Here is a 20,976-nt window from a genome sequence, read left to right as displayed (position 1 = left end):
AATATACATCCCTTCCCTTATATAGTTTTTATACAACTATATAAGAGATGTATATTTTGTGAACAATATTGCAAATCACTTTGTCTGATGAAGAAATGACCAAAATAAAAGTTATAGATCTTACTGAGTTAAACAACTTTGTTATTGATGACTTTTTTAGTTGAAATCATTTAGTATTTGAAAATATTATTTGAAGTTGTCATAATTTGAAATTAAAATTCAAACTGTTCAAACAAAGTCATATAGAAAAATAACCAAAACAAAAGTTGTAGATCTTGATGAGTTATACAACTTTGTTTTTAATGACTTTCCAATTTGAAATCATTTAATGCTTCAAAGTATTATTTGAATTTCTTATATTTTAAAATTCAAATTTTATATAGTCCAACCAAACTCAGATGAAGAAATGACCAAAAGAAAATTGGTAGATCTCAATGAGTTCTACAACATTGTTTTTGGCAACCTTTTCACATGAGTTAATTCAGTGCTATAAAAATTAAGGGGACCCAAAGTCTATATACCCCACTTCTGGAAAATAATATACTATGAAAAAGCCCAATAAGCCCAACAAACATGAGGTATATATATATCTCTAAACCCTAACTATTATGTCCTCTTCCTCTCCCCGCCACCACCCTCGACTTCGCGCCGGCCTCACCCTCGCCCTCGCCGACCAACCCCGCGTCGAGCGGTTGCACCAGCCAGAGCAAGGACACCCGTGCGTGCCAGCGTTGAGGCGTCAAGGTCCTTCTCTCCATCGGCGGAGGCGACAGCAGCTACGGCCTCTCGTCCCCCGGTGATGCCCGGCAGGTGGCCATGCACGCATGGCCGGCGATTCCTCGGCATCCTCTAGAACATCGAGCCCAGCGGCGCCAAGTTCTCGGACGACCTCGCCAGGCACGTAACCATGCTTGCTCCGGCTAGCTAACTAGCTTACTACACACCGGCCAACCATCGCTAGCAAAGCTAATCACTCTTGGACGCCGGCCGTGCATGCTCAAGGACGTGGCGACGACGACCTCGGGCACGAGGGATCCGGCTTGGGCGAGCTTCGGCGCGGCGGATCTGGCTCGGGCGCGGCGACGATGACCTCGACGACGACAACGATGGTGGATGGTAGCGGCGACCTCGGGCGTGGCGACGACGACCACACCGCGGCAACAACGACCTTGGGCACGATGGATCCGGCTTGGGCAAGCTCGGGCGCGGCGGATCCGGCTCCTTCGTTGTGACGACGACCTCCCCACGGCGGCGATGACCTCGGTGACGACAACGACGGTGGACCGGTGAGCTCGGGCGTGACGACGACGACCACCCCGCGGCGACGATGACCTCAGGCACGACGGATCCGGCTCGGGCGAGGTGGATCTGGCTCGAGCACGGCAACCTCGCCGACGACGACGGTAGGCGGCGGATCTGTTTTTTATTATTTTTGGAATTTTATTTTTTTCGCAATTTTCTCTCTTTGCATGCGGTCGGCTTAAGCATCCACATGTGAAAATCCGATTTAGCATGTGGTTGTGCTGGCCGTATGCAAAGATCACCATCTTTGCAGAAGATTTCACCCATGCGGCTGGCCCAACCGCATGCGAAAATCGGTATGGCCCGTTTGCAAACACTGATTCCGTAGTAGTGTTTATCCATCCTCATAGAACAACATTTGGTGAAATAAAGGCTAACAACCGACTCTAAGCCATTGTCATGCATAACGCCATGTTTTCTTTTTCCTCACATATCTCTCCTCCTTGTTATCATATTTGACAGTGAGAGTCGGTCCATAAACATGTATGTATGTACCATAATAACTTAAAAAAATAGGCGGGGGGTTAGATATGTACTCAGTAATTATGTATTACCCATGTTTCATATTATATGAGGATGTTCAGGCTCTATTCAAACTCATTTGGATACTAATGAATCCGAATACATATAAATAAAACATATATAATATTGATCCATAGTTGAATGCAGATAAGACCAAAATATCTTATAATATAAAACAAAGATAATACTTAACTACAAGGAGCTGACCCTTTCCAACAAACTAGGGCAAAAAGATAAGAACATTGTGCTTTAAAATAGCTACATAGTGGAGCAATGGTTGCGTCGTTTTAGGTTTTAATGTTGTCTTTACTCGAAAATCTTGCTAGTAAAGGACTCTATTAGAAGGTATGGTCTCCTCGTAGCTAAGTGCTTCCGCCAACTAACGAGGACCATTTTTTGTCGTAGTTGGCTTAGGAAAAGACTTTTTAAATTTACAGCATTTTGATTTAGAGTATTTAAAACAATAGTCTAGAAATTGAACATGAAAATCATAGCAGACCAAAAGTATACTGCATGTTTTGGCCTTTGCAACACTTTTGGCTTATCCTTTATAATTTTGTGAAGAGAGAATTAATGTCTAATGCAATATTAAGAAACTCTACAGTTGTGAAATTAGGTTGCTTCCAAAGCAATAAATATAGCGAACAATTTTCAGATAGTTTTCCTAAGTGACTGTCACATATAAGTTGTACTTTCGTGATAAACAATGTAATGAAGGAGATAAGTGTAAGACACGTATGAGTTGTACTGTCATGAGAAACTAACCTTTGGAAGATCTGGTAAGTTAGAACCGGACAAAAATTAACTATTAAGTTGTTCACTCGAGGGGAGTAAATTTAATTCTGCATAAGTGAAGATGCATGCACTCCTAAAATTCATAAGGTAGGCTAGCCATGCTGGTTTTAAATAATGAAAAGGAAAACCATAGTAGTACAAATTATAGGATGTTTCGTTTCTCCCTATATTCATATTAATACTAATGAATCTGGAATCATATAGAAAACATGTATATTGATTTAGATGAATCTCTGTGTAAAGCCAAAACATCTTATAATATGAAATCGATAAAATTGAATATAATTTATTACTTCTAAAGCATGTGCAGATTTTGACACTACCAAAACTATGGTGTGATATAATTGAAAATATTTGTTCGATTACCATATTTGTCTGAATGTGAGATAGATTCTAGGTACAATTAACATTTTTGTACTATAGAGTTTGGATCAAGCACCGACGACGACAAACTATATACAACCAGAGCGACGAGGAGGAGGAAGGAAGCACCGGCGGCAAACTATACCTCACTGAAGAGCAATGGCTAGTGCATGAAGAAGAGGGACAAAGATGGTTCCAGTAGTAGCAGCAAAGCTAATGACGACTCTAGACCTTAAGGTAATTAGCACAAGTCCTTTGATTGTCCAGCAGCCAGAGGTGGCGGCACAAACAACATGTCAAAGATGAAGTGTTTCAACTGCAACGATTATGGACATTTTGTGAAGGAGTGGGAGGAGGAACAGAGTTTGCTTAGGGCACACGTGATAGGAATGTCTCTTGGTGGTGAGTTGACACTCACATTTGCCATGGCGTCCTCACCCTGTGTGTTCCAAATGGCGTACTCCTCTCAACAAAAGTTGAAGGCTGTGTTCCAGATGGCATCCTTACCCTCTTATCAGTGTATGCTGCGATAAGATGCTGCTACTAGTCAAAAGTTGAAGGCTCTTTGTACTGATCGGGATGGAGAATTCACCTCAATAGAGTGCACTGATCATTGCAACAGTGCAAGTTGGAGTGCATCTTCACCCTATGCTCTCTAGCATCCCCTATCTCTAATACTCACCAATAGATCTGGTGGAGCTCGAGCCCTCCAACCTTAATTTTCTAGTCTAGAACCTCCTTGCTCTGTATCTGGAAGTGCGGTGTGGTGGGTTGGTGCTTATTGGGAAAAGGGTGGGTTCTAGTCCATGAAACAACGAGCGGTCCACAACGGCTTCTGGTTCCCTACTTGCAGCATTCAGTGGCGTCCTTTTTCTGCTCCACTAAGTTTTGTGGTTTGGAGCTTTAGCGTTTTGGACTAGAAGACACTGACACAAGTTTTTGATTGGTGGTCATCAATGCAGCTTCTTTTGGTGTCACCTCTCTTCCAATTGGAGCCCCCCCTTCCTTGACAGACCCTTCCCACTCTTCTAGAGCTCACATAGGTAATGGATGGGTTTGCCAGTCTCAGATTACTTGATAGAGTTGGATAGTAGTCGCTTTTAGAGAAGGGACCCTTCTCAATGTGGCTATCATGGTTTAGCTCAATGGGAAGATGAGAGAAGTTATGGTTGTTGGGTCAGATTTTCAAGCTCGACAATGATGACTCAAGTCTCTTAGTTTTGCGTTGCAACAGTAGTGGTGACATGTGTGGTTCATTTTGTTTTGCCAACTATAGTTAGCCTATGGCCTTCCTTTGTGGTCTTACCGAAGTCGAAGATGTTTCGTTGGGGTTACGTGCTAGGCAACAATAATATTCTCTCCTCTGTGTTGTGCAACATAGAGAAACTCATCATGTAGGGTAGGTTGTGAAAGCTTTGTGCGAAAGCCTTGCTCACTCTCTAGTTGACACCGATATGCCAATGCCTGCGAGCGTTGGGTACTTACGTAGGGGCATCGTCGTAGAGTCTTACATTTTTCTCCAAGTGAAAACCTAGTTAAGGTATTCCAAGCTACTGTCAACATCGTCCTTACACATTGTTTACCTCAGCATTGCCTACAAGGTCCTACTATGTGTATGGTTGGTTTTGCCGCTTTGGCTGTTGGTGTCATCTCTAGTCTTGTCTTAGCTAGTGCTTTGTACTCTTCGTTTGTGTTGTTCCCCCTTCTTGCTTTCTTTTTTTGTAAACTTTTACCCCTACTAATACATTATGGCAAACCTTATGCCAACGTTACGCTCAAAAAGATACTTCAACTGTTAGAAATATAGCAGCACACATGTGAAGAGATTAAATTATGTGACAACATTAATAAATTTTAAAGATGCAATATATCGAAACCACTAGAAATATGTAAGATCACTTTGCATAGGGTGAGTTGGTTTTTATCCACTTAAGCATATTTCTAGAAGAGCACTAGAGTAACACAATTACATTCACACCTACCACTCCGGGCTAGGCATGGGTGACAAGCATGAACACACAACATGTGTATAAATAGTCCACCAAATTTATCTCCTGGTTGCTACAAATAACAACAAATTATCTAGTGTATTATTGTGGCATATAGTCCCAATAGGTTATGCATGATTTATCTTGTTCACATAAGACTTATGAAGATCATGTAGTAGTGTTGATCACACATCCTTGTATCTATATAAATACCTAGGCGCCACATCAACGCTAGGTTTCTAGAGTTTTCATCCCCCTATATACTACATCTTCATATATAGTCTACTCCATCCCCCATCATCTGCTAGTGTGAACTAGTGATCAGGAAAAAGGTCTTTGAAATTGTTGCCTCTCATGTCTTACAATAGGAGAGGACGAATAAGGTTTTCAGCAAGCAGTATGGCTGGCAAACAAAAACCAAAAGTGGAGACCTGAGTGAGCCCTCTTTGTTTTTGCCCAGGGTTTAAGATTAAGCACGCCAAATCCAACACAAGAGCTCCTTGGGTTTGAAGCAAACAATAAACAAAGAGTTTATATAGGTTTGGGATGCATTGTGCATATTACCCTACTCTTATGTGTTGTATTGCTTAGTGCTTGGCTAAGGCTGTCAAGTCGCTAGCAATCCAAAGGTCCTTCACTTGGTCCAGGTTGTCCAATTATATACTCTTCTGGGTACCCACAATCTAAGTCAAGTGGGGTGTTTAGTAAGTCAAATCTTGTACGCTGTAGTAGGGGTGGCCAGCAGTGCATCTCTAGACTATGTCCACTGATAGCCTCATCGGGCCAAACAAAACAAGGTGACTCATGACCCAATCCCACCATGTGGAATAGGGAGAGTTAACCATCCATCGTGTATTCTAAAAAGAGCATGTTCATATGTGTGCATCACCTGTTGCTTTCTAGTGCAACCCTATGATCCCGAGGGGAAGGCCAACTTAGAATCCTTGAGTTGACGACCTTCCTAGGTGGGATAGCTTGTGGTAATTTAGATTGGGGTTGAACCCCTAGGGTGACTATCCCCGGGTTATTCGATTGGTTTGATCATCACAAGGCTATGGGGACCCTGTTCCCAATAACACGAAAAACATCACATGATTGCACATTGTTCGCTAGTATGTCATGAACCTTTACCATCTCTCAACTATGTGTTGCGTCATCGGAAACTTCACATAGGACAAGTTTTTGATGTGGTCCATGCAACACCGACTCTTTTAATGAACCCACTAGAATAGAACTTTGTGTAAGCATCAATTATCTCTAATATCTTTTGTCCTATTATTGTCTAGTGTCATCATGTACATTTCTAGATAGTGTATAGTTTAGGTGTCAATCTTAGTTTCCATGTTTAACACCATATTTTATTGAGGGAAAAATAAACCTACAAGTGCTTATGTTTTCAATGGCCTTATATGTCAAACCTCTTCCCACATCAAGCACTGGCAATAGAAATATTCTTGGGTTGCAGTAGGGATAACGGTGGAGCATGATGATACTATGTCTTAGCAGCTTGGAGCGATTAAACAATGATATTATGGCTAAGATGGAGGATGATGCTCGTGCTGCTTAATTTGGTGAAAGTTGAATTCAAAATTAAATGGGAATATTGAAGGAATTGGGTGTCGATTATATTTTTAGCATCTTGAGTTGGATACACTAAAAGGGTACATTGTGTTTTGGCAAATTGAAACATGCCTTTGTTCTTCTTTTGTACCAACTTGAGCGACACAAGTGTGTCAACCCCTATATTAGGATACCCCAGCTCTTCTCAGAATCTTAACCTCTGGCAAACAGACCCACGGACTGTATGTTTTTGTATGGTGCTCGCATATGTACTCCAGGATGGATACATATACTTTGATGACTGGATCAGGAGCAGGCAAACCATAGATCTCTCCATAGTTGAAAATGTTAATTTATGAACATGCAAGGAGGCTTCTTGTTTGCGCTTTTCTTTTTCTTTTTAATGAAAAGTTTTTAAACCAAAAGCTTATTCAGATTCCAATTCAGAATAGAAAGTTAATACATGAAAAAAATTGTATATATGATTTGACATTGAAATCAAAGTTTTCTTTCTCTTTCAAAAATTATATACATACACTTGTAGGGACAATTTTTCACCATTTGAACGCAAGTGAGACGTGACCTTCATTAGCCCTTCATATTTCATTTGCTGACCCTTTGTGAGCCATGTAATAACATCTTCAAGTAACTAGCCATCGAAAAGTTTTTCTAATGGAGCAAAAAATACACTCCAAGAGACTAGCTATTTGGCTTAGCTTGCAATCCCACTTCCCAACCAAATGGTTGCACGGCAAAGTTTAATTGGCCAAACTAACTAGTCATATTCACCTTTACTCATCTACTATTTGGACCCAACAAAAGGTATAGGGTTTATTTGGGGGAGCTTCTTCAACTTCTCACAAAATCTTCCAAAAGTGAGAATCTCTCCCAAACAACACACAACTTGTGAGAATCTAGAGTTACATAGAATCTAGAAGATGAACATAGTTACATAGAATCTAGAGTCTCAAGCTAGAAAACATAGTTTTTCTAGATTCTGAGAGGTTGGCATCTCACCAGCTGCTTCTCATAACCATAAGTTTCTCTAAACCAGCCCATAAACTGCATGTAGTATGATTAATTTAGCTTGCCTCTCTATATATGGTTACGCAATTCTTCTAGCTAGCTATGTATAGGACATTATGGGTTCATCCATGTCCACTCTCCATAATACCCATGGGAGCAAGGTCAAGAGGACAGCCAACTATTAGCTCCTAAAAACTAACACATCATCCATAGGGAATAGTATATCTAATACCTTTATCGTAACTGTATAGCATTTGAAAAAAATAAAATTTTGAAATTTCTACTATAAATTAATAAAGTTCTTTTTGCAAGGACAAAACTCACACATATATCAACGAACATGCGTCCGCCAAACCGCACGTATCTTTGAATTTTGAAATACTTGGTTACTCTCAACAGTTAGATCGAGTTAAAATTTAAACAATAAAACTAAATTTTAGCCTGAATTACCTAAAGGTTTAGAAATTAATATTTCTAGCATAATGTTTACATTTTGTTATGGGATTAAAAGAAAAACAATAGACGATGTTGCTGGGGAATGGAGTATAGCTGAGATGTGGATTGGTTCAGGAATGTGTGATTATTGCGCTGTCTATTTCGCCATAAACATCTCTCTCCTACTCAAATTGGCTAAAAACGTATTTCTGGTTAGGTCACATCGTCAGTAATTTAATTGCCATGACTTAATACTCACAACCATATCCAAGTCCATTGATTTAAGATTCCTAATTGCTGACATATATTCCAGTATAGCACGTGCAAAAGCTGAAATGGCATTGCAATCTTTCCCTTTAATGGACAAGATTGGTACATGTAACAATTACTGCATTTTCAACCATACCATGTCGCTGTAACAGTGATGCTCCACCATCTTTAAATTGGCCAGCGGAATGTGTGAATTTAATAGAATTTAATGTGGTCACCCGTTGTCACTCACTCGCGATCCTATAAAAGCGCTTCGGTTGCGTTTATTCGATAGATAAAAGATAAAAGATTATCTCACTCGCGATCCTATATAAGTATTGGAAAGACTTCGGTTGCGTTTGTTCGATAGATAAAAGATGGGACTGAGATCCTCTACAGTAGCATGTTGCTACTACAGAGAGCAACAATAACGTGAATTTGGTATATCTCGTGACCATTGGATCGAAACGGATGGATGAGATCTAGCACTACAGTATTGCTACAGTAATGAACAATGTTTCAAAATTATTGTTGCTACAGCATTTCGGTATTTTCGGTACGCTGTGCTACTCACATGAACAGTGTTTCTCTGCATTACTGCAGAGGAACCGGATCCTAAAAGATGAAAGATTATTTAATTTTTGTTAGAGCTATTTCTTGGTAACCCTATAAACAATAGAATTAACTACTCCAAAACTGACAATTTACTTTAGAATGATAAGATGATCAAGTTCTACATAAAAACTTTTAGTAAAAAATACACCGTTTACCAGTTTAGAAAACATGCGCATGTAAAAACCGAGAAACAATCTATTTAGAAAACCGCAGACGATGTATGGAAATAAACTATATAATTACTTCACAATGTAAGCAAGCACTATAATATTACGTTAATCCAATTACAGTACCAAATAAAAAATCGAGATGCCATGAACTAATTTCCCTTAACAATTTTAAACTTCAGTCCTCAACGAAAATTTGTTCCCTAATTTCTTAAAATATTCCTGATATGCCACACGAAAGTTTGTATATTTCATGGTCGAGATAGTAATATCGTACAAGAACATCGATTGAGCAGATTTGTATCTACTTTTTGTCCATTCTCATGTTAAGAAATGCATTGAGATAGTCGCGATGCTTCAGTGAAGAAGATTTAACACGAGATACGTCGATACCTTATATACACTTCATTTTATTTCTTGAGAGATTATATATGTTTTTTTTTCGCATGGATGTTGCTGGAGTACGATATTTAATAAAGTAGGGTGTGACCAATGACAAAAAGATATACGCAAGGGCAAGAGGACTTTATATATATATATATATATATGTTTGGGTCTCCTGGGGTTTGTTCCTAGCCCTACTCATATTTATATATATTCAGCGAAAAACACAATGGATATAAGATTTGAGCAAAGTACGTACTCTTCTAGCTGATTCAACTATATATAATACTAAAGCAATGATGATGAGATTGAACTCGATGTCTAGCAATAAGACGGTACCAGATTTTGATTTAATGTAGCTTATGTTTGTCTTGAGTTCGATTTTGTGGTTTTACCATTATCATATACCATGTTGAAAATTTTTGTTGAATTAAGCATATCGTTGTCAATATTAAATAAAATGTGACATTGAAAACACCATATGCTTTTAGTTTCGTTCTTTTCATATTTCATCTATCGATCGAAAACATGTGTGCCTAAGAGTGTTTCGAGAAATTAAATATTAATGTAAATTTTCTAAAATACCCCTCATTAATATATTAGAATTGATGTAATTAAGAATATATAACATGGTTGGGTGCTATGCTCCAGGGACAGCGGGACGATGGACCCACTAAAATATGGGGTGTAATATACTACCCTGTTAAAAAAACTTTATTTATTTGTATGTCCAACATTTGACCATCGGTCTTATTTAAAATATTTATCAAAAAGCTTAAAAAATGTCAGACGTAAAGTACTATTTATATTTTATTATCTAATAACAATAAAAATATTAATCATATTTTTTAATAGAGCGAAGAGTTAAACATTATGTTAAAAACTAAAAATAAACTTATTTTAAGATGGAGGAAGTGGTAGAAACTAAGTTTGACATGTTGTATATAGCTTTTAATCGTGGAATGGAGGGTATATTTGATAGCTTCAAATTTCAATATTAACAAGTGTGAAACTGTAATTATAAGCACCGTAATGTATTTGGTTGGATTAATTTATTTAAAATAAATTGCTGGTACGTTGTAATTGATGTGAACTTCTTTAAATATGAACCTCTGCGATTTGAAAAAGAAATGAATAAAATTCTTCAACACAATATTGAAACTTTCATCTTTAGGACCATTTACTCACTTGATTATGTGATATAAAAGCTATAAACGGCGTGTACTATTCTTTTAACCTAAAGTCAATATGACTCAGAAGCATAACCAACGTATTTAGCATATATTTAAAACTTTAATATTTATTATAATATTGATGGGTTGGTAACCAATTTAATATAATCTGCTCCGTCTGAAAGGAATTGAATGCCCTTGGAGTACAGCAAAATCAGCTTTGAACAGGAAGTTGGCGGTTGCATTGATGGAGTGATATTGGTCGCCCTCGGCACTTTTCTACGTACCGTGGTTATCAACGAGACACTTAAATGCATAAGGCCTTGTTTCATTAATCCTAATCCTAATAGTATTTAAAGAGATTAGAGAGAAATTTATTTCATACCTATTGCGGTGTGAAATTATTTACTCTTAATCGTCTCCAATCCCTTAAGATAGGGAAATTTAAGAAAGCATAAGAGATCAACTTTTCGCTTTTTGGAGGGAAAAGAGAAAAAAGACATATTTGTAAACGAAAATAAATTATAAATAAAAGTTTTATATTCATGTTTATTAGCAATATAAAAACAAAGGCTAGAAATTCAAGTTGAAAATTTAAATTATGCCTTCTAAGCATAAGAAAAATATAAGAAGGCGGGTGGTAATGTTGATGAAATTAATTTTATGATGCATGGCACAGGGTGCCAACACATGTAAAGCACTGTGGAGCAGTCTCACTCAGAGTGCATAACAGCTTTCTAGCTACAGGAGTATGAATGTTGACTTGTCGGATTTCGTTTTTTAGTTACCATTATGCCCCCAAGATGTCGTAAACGCTTAATTATAAACGTTACTTCGAGGAAATTTGTTTAATCCACGAGTTCGGTAATATCATGCTAGTCTCAGTGAGAGTTTTATACGCAATAAAAAGATTGTTATGTAGATATTTTTGATAATGTGACAACGTATCAATGAAGAGAGATGAAACCTATATGCACAGTTATCTAGACAGCCTGTGTCTTGCATGTAATCTAGGAAACAATAATAGATGAAGCTATGTATTGAGAGATGGATGTTTTATTCTAGTTTCAAATATTTGTAGATAACATGTCACTCTAAGTAATCGTGTTTATGAAACTTACATTGATAATGGCCTCAGTCTAATTGTCGTTCCAATCAACAATGGAGCATCGTCATGTATTAGGATGGTTCGTTTCCAATAGCTTGTTTTAAAAGTAAATTAAAAGGATTTTTTTAGTGTACCTTTAAATAAACGTGATTCGTTCATTTAAGTAGATCTAATCGATTAGATTCGTTCCTACTATATTTGTTATATTATGTAGTAGTGTAGTAAAGGGGTATTTGTGAAAAAGATTTGCATGGTATTATTGTAATAAATAATTATTTGATGAAGTTTGCATAGTATTATTGTAATAAATACGTACACTCGATCAACAAAGTCATCTATGCGTGCAATGCAAATGTTCTTCTTAATTACTTGCCTGTGTTGGAGCCGGCGGCGGCAGTGGCCGCAGCAGAACCGCTCGTGCGGCAGCCCATGGTCGCCGCAAATGCAGCAGATCGTGGCGGTGGCCGCGCCGCCAGCGGCGGAGCTGGAGCCAGGAGTCTCCATGGTGATCGGAGTATATATAAGGCCTGGTTTAATTTCTAAATTTTTTTTTTAAAAATATCAAATCAAATTTTTGGACACCTAAATAAAGCTTTAAACATAGATGAAGCGAAAAACTAACTGCATAGTTATGGAAGAAATCTTGAGACGAATCTTTTGAGCCTAATTAGTCCATGATTAGCCATAAATAAATACTGACACAGCTGAATTTCCAGTTTTCTCCCATTCCAAATGAGCCACGATGTTGTTGTTAACCGAAGCACAATTTCTCTGAAACCTTCGCCAACCACCTCACCCATCCATTTTGTGGTCTTTGTTGAATTTTCCTCAAAGAAGTGTGTGCTATTTATGCGCAATTGCTGCATTTATTTGCTGACACTAACTAGCGAGGACTTTAACTATTTGCATTATATTTGCAGCACTAACTTTTAATTGCACATGAGAATTGGTTTATATAGATTTCAAAGCTCAATTAATGTACCACATCTACACTTTTGGTTTTTAAGAAGAAATGGCAAACAATGAAAAATATATGTGTTCATAAAGACCTAAAAGCCATGTATGAAAAATAAACTATAATAAAATAGTTCGTAATTAACTTTAAATTGAAGGTTTAAAATTTAAACTTTGGTTGATAAGTATAACTGTATAAGTAAAAGCCAAAAGATATGGGATGCATCGTATGTCTGCTAGTGACTTCACTAGCACACAATGTACTTAAAAAATAATTAATAATCTAACTTTAGAAAAGAGAGGGACATCCCTAACAGAGTAGTTTTTATATACATATCACATGCCTTGAGCCAGAGAAAAACTATATGAATGTGGCCCAAGCTTTCTGTCTCCATCGTTATACTTAAAATTTTGATACATTGAGTGTAGAGAAATACCAAATCGTATACTACAAAATGTACTACCTCCTGATATATTTTCAATGATGCTTAAATTGATCCATGGCAAAACACGAATAGCTCAGCTATAACTCTTCACCTGTACGTCTTTTTCTGAACTGATAAGCTGTAGAGCCATGTTTTTTTACCCAAGTTAAGTAACTCAGATTCTCTCGTTTTTTCATTTGTATACTTCCTACCGTGAACGGTGTGTTTTTGTGAAAATTTTATATAAAAAAATGTGATTTAAAAATTATATTAATTCATTTCTGAAGTTTCTTATAGCTAATAAATAATTAGCCATATGCTAATATGTTGTTATGTTTTACACACCGGTTACCTAATCAACTAAAGAATGCGGCACATTCTTTCATTTGCTTTGCTAACACAAATTCGATCGTTTTGTATGAGCACGCTTCTCAAACCGCTAATCGATATGTATTTTGCAAAAATTTTCTATAGAAAAATTATTTTAAAAATCATATTAATATATTTTTCATATTTTTTATAAATAACAATTAATCAAAGATATCATAATTCTCTGCTATATTTTTCACGCCGGCTACTGTACCCACACAAGAACGGGACTACCTCTTCTGAAACTGCAACTGGAACTGGAACTGGAACTCGAATATATCCTGCACCAGTATCTGAGACGGAAACCGGATGCCGGACACTGCTCCCGGTCGATGCAAAACGATTCTGATCTCGCTGAAGCCCTCTGTCCTGCTCGTTCCAGCAGGAGTGCTGTGTTTTCTTACGATAGGTCCATCCATCGTATATCTGTGGAAAACACAAGTGTTCCTGCAAAAGTGACGCTCCCACAGTGCAGCCATACCATGGAACAGCGGCAATCCCTAGTGCTTCCCATTCCGCTCTTCCACATTTGTTTCAGACCGGCCGGCTGTTGAGACAAAGTGTAAAATATTAGTTTCGAGACTTTCCGATGCTTTCCTTTTTGCATTGAAAGAAATGTGTACCTGATATATATATATATAGACCCTTCTTCCGCAAAAAAAAAATATGGACAAATAGATAGATTCCATTTTAGAAATTCGTTTTTTTCTGTGACGGATAGAGTAGATAGGTAGCTCAGCCGTCATCATCAGCGCACCAGCCACCCTTAAAAACTTCCGAGGCATCTATACAGATTAGTCCTTCGTTTGTTTTTATTGTAAAACTTTTTTAGATTTATATATTGCTGCTAATGAATTTATACGTAAAAAAACATATATATATATATATAGATTATTAAATAATTCTATATACGATCAGAAAGTGTGATACAGAACAGAGTTACCCTTTCATTTTTCACATCTAATTAATGCACACAAAATCAAAACAAATCTTCTAGACAGAATTGACGACATAACAATTTGGGATGATATTTTACTTGTATTCCTTGTTTATACATAGAGTATACACTGTCAGAATATCTTATGGTTCATCTGATGTTCTAAAAGTTTGCAATATTTTGCTGAATGTTTTGCTTCTTTTTCACCAGAAATGAACCTATCATCGCTTTCACATCTCCACGATGATCTTCCCGGTGGCATGGCCGCCCATGCTCTTCTCCCACGCCTCCGCCGCCTTCTCCAGCGGATGCCGCGAGTCGACCACCGTCGCGAGCCTCCCTTCTCCGACGAGCTCCATCAGAAACCTCAGCTCCGCCTTGCCCAGCGACACCAGGGCCATCATGGCGATCTTCTTCCGAGCGAACATGGTCAGCGCCGCCGCGACGTAGTTCCGCGGGTTGGGCGTGATGTCCACCGCCCTCCCGTGGCTGCGCAGCGCCGGCTTCATCGCCGACCAGTCGACGGTCACGGCGGTGTTGATGATGTAGTCGTACTTCTCGCCGGTGGGCGAGCTCGTGGACAGGGCGGCGCCCTCCGGCGTCTTGTAGTCGATGACCACGTCGGCGCCGAGGCTGCGGACGAGGTCCATGTTGCGCGCGCCGCAGGTGGCGGTGACGTGGTGGCCGCCGAGCTTGGCGAGCTGGACGGCGTAAGTGCCGACGCCGCCGGACGCCGCGGTCACCAGCACGTTGGCGCCGGTTCCTGTGCCGTCAAACTTGGTCCCGATGGAGAGCAGGGCCCGGAGAGCCGTGAGGCCGGCGATGGGCAGCCCCGCGGCGTCGGCGGCGGAAACTCCGGCGGGGCGAACGGCGGTGAGGCTCTCGGGCGCCGCGACGTACTCGGCGAGGCCGCCTCCTTTCTGCCATCGCATTTTGCAGCTCAGATTAATTGATGATTTCTTTTATAGAGAAACAAAATTTGTCAAATTCATGTACGATGTGAGACGAATTCATGTCGATTAATTAAGATCTGGAATGTTTGAAATTACCCAAAAATTTAGTCTGCACAAAACTTTGTCACCGACTTTGAGCTCATGTACTCCAGAACCAACCTGAACGATCTCCCCGGCAACATCACTTGCTGTTTCATAAATTGAGAAAACAATAATTATATTGGTAGGATTGGCTTAATTCGTTTGCAATCAAGTGCACATAAATATATGTGTTTCAAGGCCTATAAAGACTACTCTATGTGCTTTTAAAGTGAGTAACTTTAAAGTTATATATTCTTTTTAAAAGTTCTAAATTTTTAACTTTAGCATTGTCGAAAACAATGTAGTATGAAATCAGAGAGAATATCTAATTTCATAAATAAATGGTGCTTACAGACGTGTAAATATACCTGGAATAAATGGAAACTTGGGAAGAAACGGGCGTAGCATCCCTTTCTGAATAATCCAGTCAACAGGGTTAATGCTTGCAGCTTCGACCTTAATAAGAACTTCATGTTTCTTCACTGAAGGAACAGGGATTTTCACATGCTGAAGGAAAAGAACTATTTTCTTTTAAAAATTCACAATCATTTGACAGATCGCAGCCACAAAAAGGCATGACTCTATAATAAACCATATACGTTCCAAAATGATATATCATTTTCGCGACTTCATTTTTATCCAAAAACAGAGGCTTTTTCATAGACAGTAATTACTATCAATGAAATTATATGATCCGAGAAAACATCAGTTGTTTTGTGTCTAGAATTCTATTTCGATTACAGAACCGGCACCAGCCCTGTTAGAACAAACTAATGTGCATTTATAAAAGGAATAAGTCGTCGAGATGCATGCAGGCTGAGTCAAGGACCCACGGTCTGTTGGTTGATCCGTGCCTATCCCTTACCTCTCGATAATCCTTATGACCACCGTATCTTTTCGCTTATATTGATAATTATAAGTAAATTTTGAATATTCAATCTTAAATTTAGAGTTGATTTTGAGAAAAAATTTTTACCAAAGTTTATTTTTTCAAACTTGGCTTATAAATCGCTAAGAATACATGCATAATTTTTTTATTACAAATTTTTTCCCGTTTACAGATATGCTGTTTGGTTTTTTTTTTTTATAAAACACCCAAACGGTTACCCTAACACCTGTGAACAAAGATATTGAGATTCGAACGAAGATAAACCGGTGAACTCATTTCACCTGCCTCACAGGGTCAAATCCTCTGTCCTTATGCTGAAAACTACCAGAACGTACTATGGAATCACTCGCCCCTCTCCTTTCACTGAAGAGCTAGAAGTAGAGCCGAACCTTGAGGGCGCCGGCGCCGGCGCCGTAGCCGCTGTACTGCACCGCGCGCATGGTCGCCGGCGTCCCGCCGGCAGCCGCCATGATTCCCGAGCAGAATGCTTCTCTTGTCTGAACACGTAGAGGGATCAGGAGCCAGTGGTGCATTTTTTGTACTGCAGTCTTGTGACTTGGGCGCGAAGGGTTTGACTGGGATTCGATTCAATAATCATTACTTTTGTTGGGCTAATCACTGGACGCTCGCCCAAGCGCTGATATCATTAACAAGCATAGATAATTAATCCTTCGAGATATCTTTGATGGTTTTTGACTGCTGCTTCTCCTGTTCCACAAGCAAATATATATATAAATATATAGATGCAAGTTAGCATAGTACGTAGTATATGTCACTATGAGCTGAGTATAAAAAAAATACCTTATCCGAACAGGAGAGATGCGCTGTTAGTGGGGTTTACAGCACAAAATTGTAATATACATTTCAAAATCAACCCGACATCGAACGGAAACGCGACTCCTGTTATTGTCGTACCTCGGCGTTGTGCGACACTTTTACGCCCCCCTTTATTTTCGCTTTTACTTATTGTTAGCTTTTATTTATTCTTACGAACCAAAATTTAAATTTTTAATCTTAAATTTAGAGTTAATTTTAACATTTTTATCATAGTTTATTATTCAGTCATTACTTTTAGATCGCTAAGAACGTACATATAAAAGTTTTTTTATAATAACTTTTTGTTCGTAAATATATCATTTGTCTTTTTTTAATTTTCTACAGGAAAGTTAAATGATGTTAGCCTTAATTTAAAGACTTGACGTTTGAATATGGAAAGAATAGGTAGGTAATAGTAACTAGTTGTCAACCCGTGCGTTGCGTGTGACAGTGAATATTATTTTTTGAAATTTTTTCGAATGGGTTATATAGATTAACCGATATTAATTTAACTTGATTTTGCTTTGTTTTTGTTTCTTCAATATATCCAATGTATGATGATGATAGGCCAACAAAATATACAAAAGGAAAATTAGGGGTTAATAACTTAATATATAGGAAAACCATACTTAATATAAATTAAACAATAGCGATGGCAGTAGATAATGATCCAAATCATTATTTTCTTCTTTCTCTCGTAACTATAACTCCCTTTCTTAATATATATACAGTGGAGGTTTCCTGCACGGTGTTTCCATAAAAAAAAACTGATCCAAATCAATATCTTACCGGATAAGTATTTAGCGTTATCTATTCTTTTGCAGATATTTTCGGTGATTGAAAAATTTAAAGGTTTGTTCTAGTTTTGATATGTTCTCTTCGGTCTTGATCTTCTCAGTGGTTATGTGTTCAGCATGTTTAGCAGCAACTGGCGTTGACTCTGATAGCAGCAGCCATGAGCTAATAAAAAATTCAAAATGTCTAATGGTAAGTTTAATGAAGCATGGATATTACACTCGGCAAGTTCTAATCATGTGACAACGAAGCAGTAGTGTTCTGTTGATATAAATTTAGTGAGTTTAGTCTTATTCATTTAGAATGTGTTTGGTTTTAGAAATGGGATGTGTCATGATACAGCCAATCTATCTCTAGTCATGTTTGGTTGTTGCATGGATGGGATAGATTGGATCTCCATCTGAGAGGATAGGTTCAACCCATCTCACCAAATAGGCTGGAATGATCTATTTCAGAACGAAAACGACGTACAGAGGAGTGTTTATTTTATTTATTAAATTTATTTAAAATATATTATTTATATAAATATAAATTAATTACTTTAGGTTATTCATATATTAATCCTAGTATGTAATATTTTATTTTGGATATGAGAGGTAATCTCTATCCCATCTCATCCCTTTAACAAAAAAACATATCCAACCCATCTCATCTCATCTCATCTTTTTCACCAAACAAAAAATAGGATCCAACTTATTTTTCCAAGTAAAAAAAAATAAAATTAACATATGCTACAATTCAGGGATGAATCCAATCCAACCCGACGAATCACCACTTGGACGACGACACAACTTACTGTGTACGTTGTACGAATAACAAAAGATGATTGCTGCGGAGAGAGACAGTGGCCGGTGGGCCATGGTGGGTAGCTAGTCAGGAACGCAGCTCACATCTCGATGATGACCTTCCCGGTGGCATGCCCGCTGAGGCTCCGCTCCCACGCCTCCGCCGCCTTCTCGAACGGATGCCGCGAGTCCACCACCGTCTTCAGCTTCCCCGCTGCCATCAGCTCCAGCAGGAACGCCATGTCCTTCTTCCCCAGCGTCAGGACCACCAGCGACAGCTTCTTCCTCCGGGAGAAGAGCGTCAGCACCGACGCCACGAAGTTGCCCGGGTTGGGGGACACGTCGACGACCCTGCCGCCGCGGCCGCTCAGCCGCGGCTTGAACGCCGACCACCTGCCGCGGTCGGTGATGTTGACGATGTAGTCGTAGTACTTCTTGCCGGAGCCGGAGGGGCTCGCCGTCGCCGCGAGGGCGGCGCCCTCCGGCGTGGCGTAGTCGAGGACCTCGTCGGCGCCGAGGCTGCCGACGACGTCCAGGTTGCGCGCGCCGCAGGTGGCGGTGACGCGGTGGTTGCCGAGCTTGGCGAGCTGCACGGCGTACGTGCCGACGCCGCTGGAGGCCGCGGTGATCAGCACGTCGGCGCCACCGCCGCCGCTGCCCGGGCCGCCGTCGAACCTGGTGCCGATGGCCCTCAGCGCCTGGAGAGCCGTCAGGCCGGCGACGGGCAGCCCTGCCGCGTCGGCGGCGGAGATGCCGGCGGGGCGCGCGACGGTGTCGCTCTCCGGTGCCGCCACGTACTCAGCGAGGCCACCTGCTTTCTGTGATTGCAGATTTTTTTAATTTCAGTGAATTTTGAATCGAAGGATTTTCAGATATTTCAATTTCGAGACAAGATGTTTGGAGTTTGGAAACAAATTACCCATAAGTTTAGTTTGGAGACAACTTTGTCACCAACTTTGAATTCGCGAACTGCAGAGCCAACCTCAATGATCTCCCCAGAAACATCGGTTACTGCTTCCAAAATTAAAGAGTGGTTAAATCTCAAGGGTTTAATTTCTGCAGCTGCAATTTAATTTCATTTGACACTAATTAATACAACGGCCTTGTTCTCTTCTTATGAAAATTTAAGATTATCTGGACAATCAAATTCTGTGGCAGTTGTTTCGGACTTAAATTACTGAATTATGTAATTGTGACTATGATAATTTTATAATTGATAATGAGAAAAAAAAAGAACAGTAAACTTACCTGGAATGAATGGAAATTTTGGGTGAAAGGGGCGCATCAACCCTTTCTGAATCCTGCAATCGGCTTGATTGAGGCTTGCAGCTTCTACTTTTATAAGAACTGCATCCTTTCTCAGGGAAGGAACAGGGATTTCCACAAACTGATAAACAAAACAACACATAAAAAGTTTGTATTCTTCGAAATTTCCTGTGAACGAAAACATAATTCGAAACAAATTGGAAGTTTGCAAAAGGATTAGACGAATTCAAGGGCCTGGGTTCGTTCTTGGGCTACATGACCCAAACAATTTCACCGTGCTAAGATTCATATGGGCCAAAATAGGATGGGCTTGTCCAGGCCTTAGCCCAGGATGAAGACAGCTCGAGGCAGAAAATATATACATTGGTTTGTGTACTTTTCTTCCAAGCAAAATAGATTAGATTAGATTAGATATCAGAAAATATATTCCAAACCTGCCAAGTCAACTCCATTGCCACTACATAAAATCATAGATCACCTAATCCCCAATCCCTATCCACAACCTGTTTATCTCTAAGCATCAGATTATACGAAAAAAAATCCTGCTTTTTATTTTTTTTTCACGGAACCTATCCCAAATTCCCAATCAAGATTGATGAACATGCAAATGATAAATTATGTTCTGAAACATACAAGTGTTTGAGACGTAAAGCACCATAAAACTCATCCAGAATTCCGGACGAAAATCCCATGCTCGATCCGAGCAAGACCAGTGACAAGAACACCCAGCCCTGAGGTCCCTGACTGACCTTGAGGGCGGCGGCGCCGCCGCCGTAGCCGCTGTACTGGACGGCGCGCATGGTGGCCGGCCTCCCGGCGGCGGCGGCCATGTCCTTGAGCTAAGTGAGCTGGTGAGCCGAAGCTGGGAGGAAGAGGAGAGCTAGCTTTGGACTAGAAGAACAGCTCATCTGGCAGTTGGGCTGTGTATCTGTCCAGCTTGTGTTGTTGGCTTGTGCACAGAGGATTTGACCAGGATTGATTTATTTACAGTTCTTGGATAACTTATGGGATTAGTTTATC

General features: G+C 39.5%; 2 protein-coding genes across 2 annotated transcripts; both read right to left on the bottom strand.

Moving 5' to 3' along the window:
- Positions 1 to 14,382: 14,382 nt before the first annotated feature.
- On the bottom strand, positions 14,383 to 16,764 carry LOC107303423 (quinone-oxidoreductase QR1, chloroplastic-like). The gene is made up of 4 exons (XM_015836433.2): positions 16,684 to 16,764; positions 15,774 to 15,912; positions 15,421 to 15,512; positions 14,383 to 15,291 (listed from the first exon to the last, which is right to left on the bottom strand). Exons 1-4 carry the CDS (start codon positions 16,762 to 16,764, stop codon positions 14,602 to 14,604), a joined length of 1,002 nt encoding a protein of 333 aa, XP_015691919.2. The 3' UTR covers positions 14,383 to 14,601.
- A 1,834-nt stretch (positions 16,765 to 18,598) lies between these two features.
- LOC107303408 (quinone-oxidoreductase QR1, chloroplastic-like) lies at positions 18,599 to 20,786 on the bottom strand. The gene is made up of 4 exons (XM_040523054.1): positions 20,706 to 20,786; positions 19,939 to 20,077; positions 19,610 to 19,701; positions 18,599 to 19,508 (listed from the first exon to the last, which is right to left on the bottom strand). Exons 1-4 carry the CDS (start codon positions 20,784 to 20,786, stop codon positions 18,792 to 18,794), a joined length of 1,029 nt encoding a protein of 342 aa, XP_040378988.1. The 3' UTR covers positions 18,599 to 18,791.
- Positions 20,787 to 20,976: the final 190 nt, after the last annotated feature.

This window comes from Oryza brachyantha, chromosome 4, assembly GCF_000231095.2.
Source record: "Oryza brachyantha chromosome 4, ObraRS2, whole genome shotgun sequence".
In the NCBI taxonomy this organism is placed as follows: Eukaryota; Viridiplantae; Streptophyta; class Magnoliopsida; order Poales; family Poaceae; genus Oryza; species Oryza brachyantha.
This window is presented reverse-complemented; position numbering and strand designations above follow the sequence as displayed.

Bases quoted from the DNA above. Each gene is read 5' to 3' on its own strand.
- LOC107303423 (XM_015836433.2), bottom strand. From the start codon at position 16,764: ATGGCGGCTGCCGGCGGGACGCCGGCGACCATGCGCGCGGTGCAGTAC. The intron at 15,513-15,773 runs GTATATTTACAC...TTTATGAAACAG, and splicing joins CAAGTTTCCATTTATTCCAG to CAAGTGATGTTGCCGGGGAG. The intron at 15,292-15,420 runs GTAATTTCAAAC...ATGCGATGGCAG, and splicing joins TGTGCAGACTAAATTTTTGG to AAAGGAGGCGGCCTCGCCGA.
- LOC107303408 (XM_040523054.1), bottom strand. From the start codon at position 20,786: ATGGCCGCCGCCGCCGGGAGGCCGGCCACCATGCGCGCCGTCCAGTAC. The intron at 19,702-19,938 runs GTAAGTTTACTG...TTTTGGAAGCAG, and splicing joins AAAATTTCCATTCATTCCAG to TAACCGATGTTTCTGGGGAG. The intron at 19,509-19,609 runs GTAATTTGTTTC...CTGCAATCACAG, and splicing joins TCTCCAAACTAAACTTATGG to AAAGCAGGTGGCCTCGCTGA.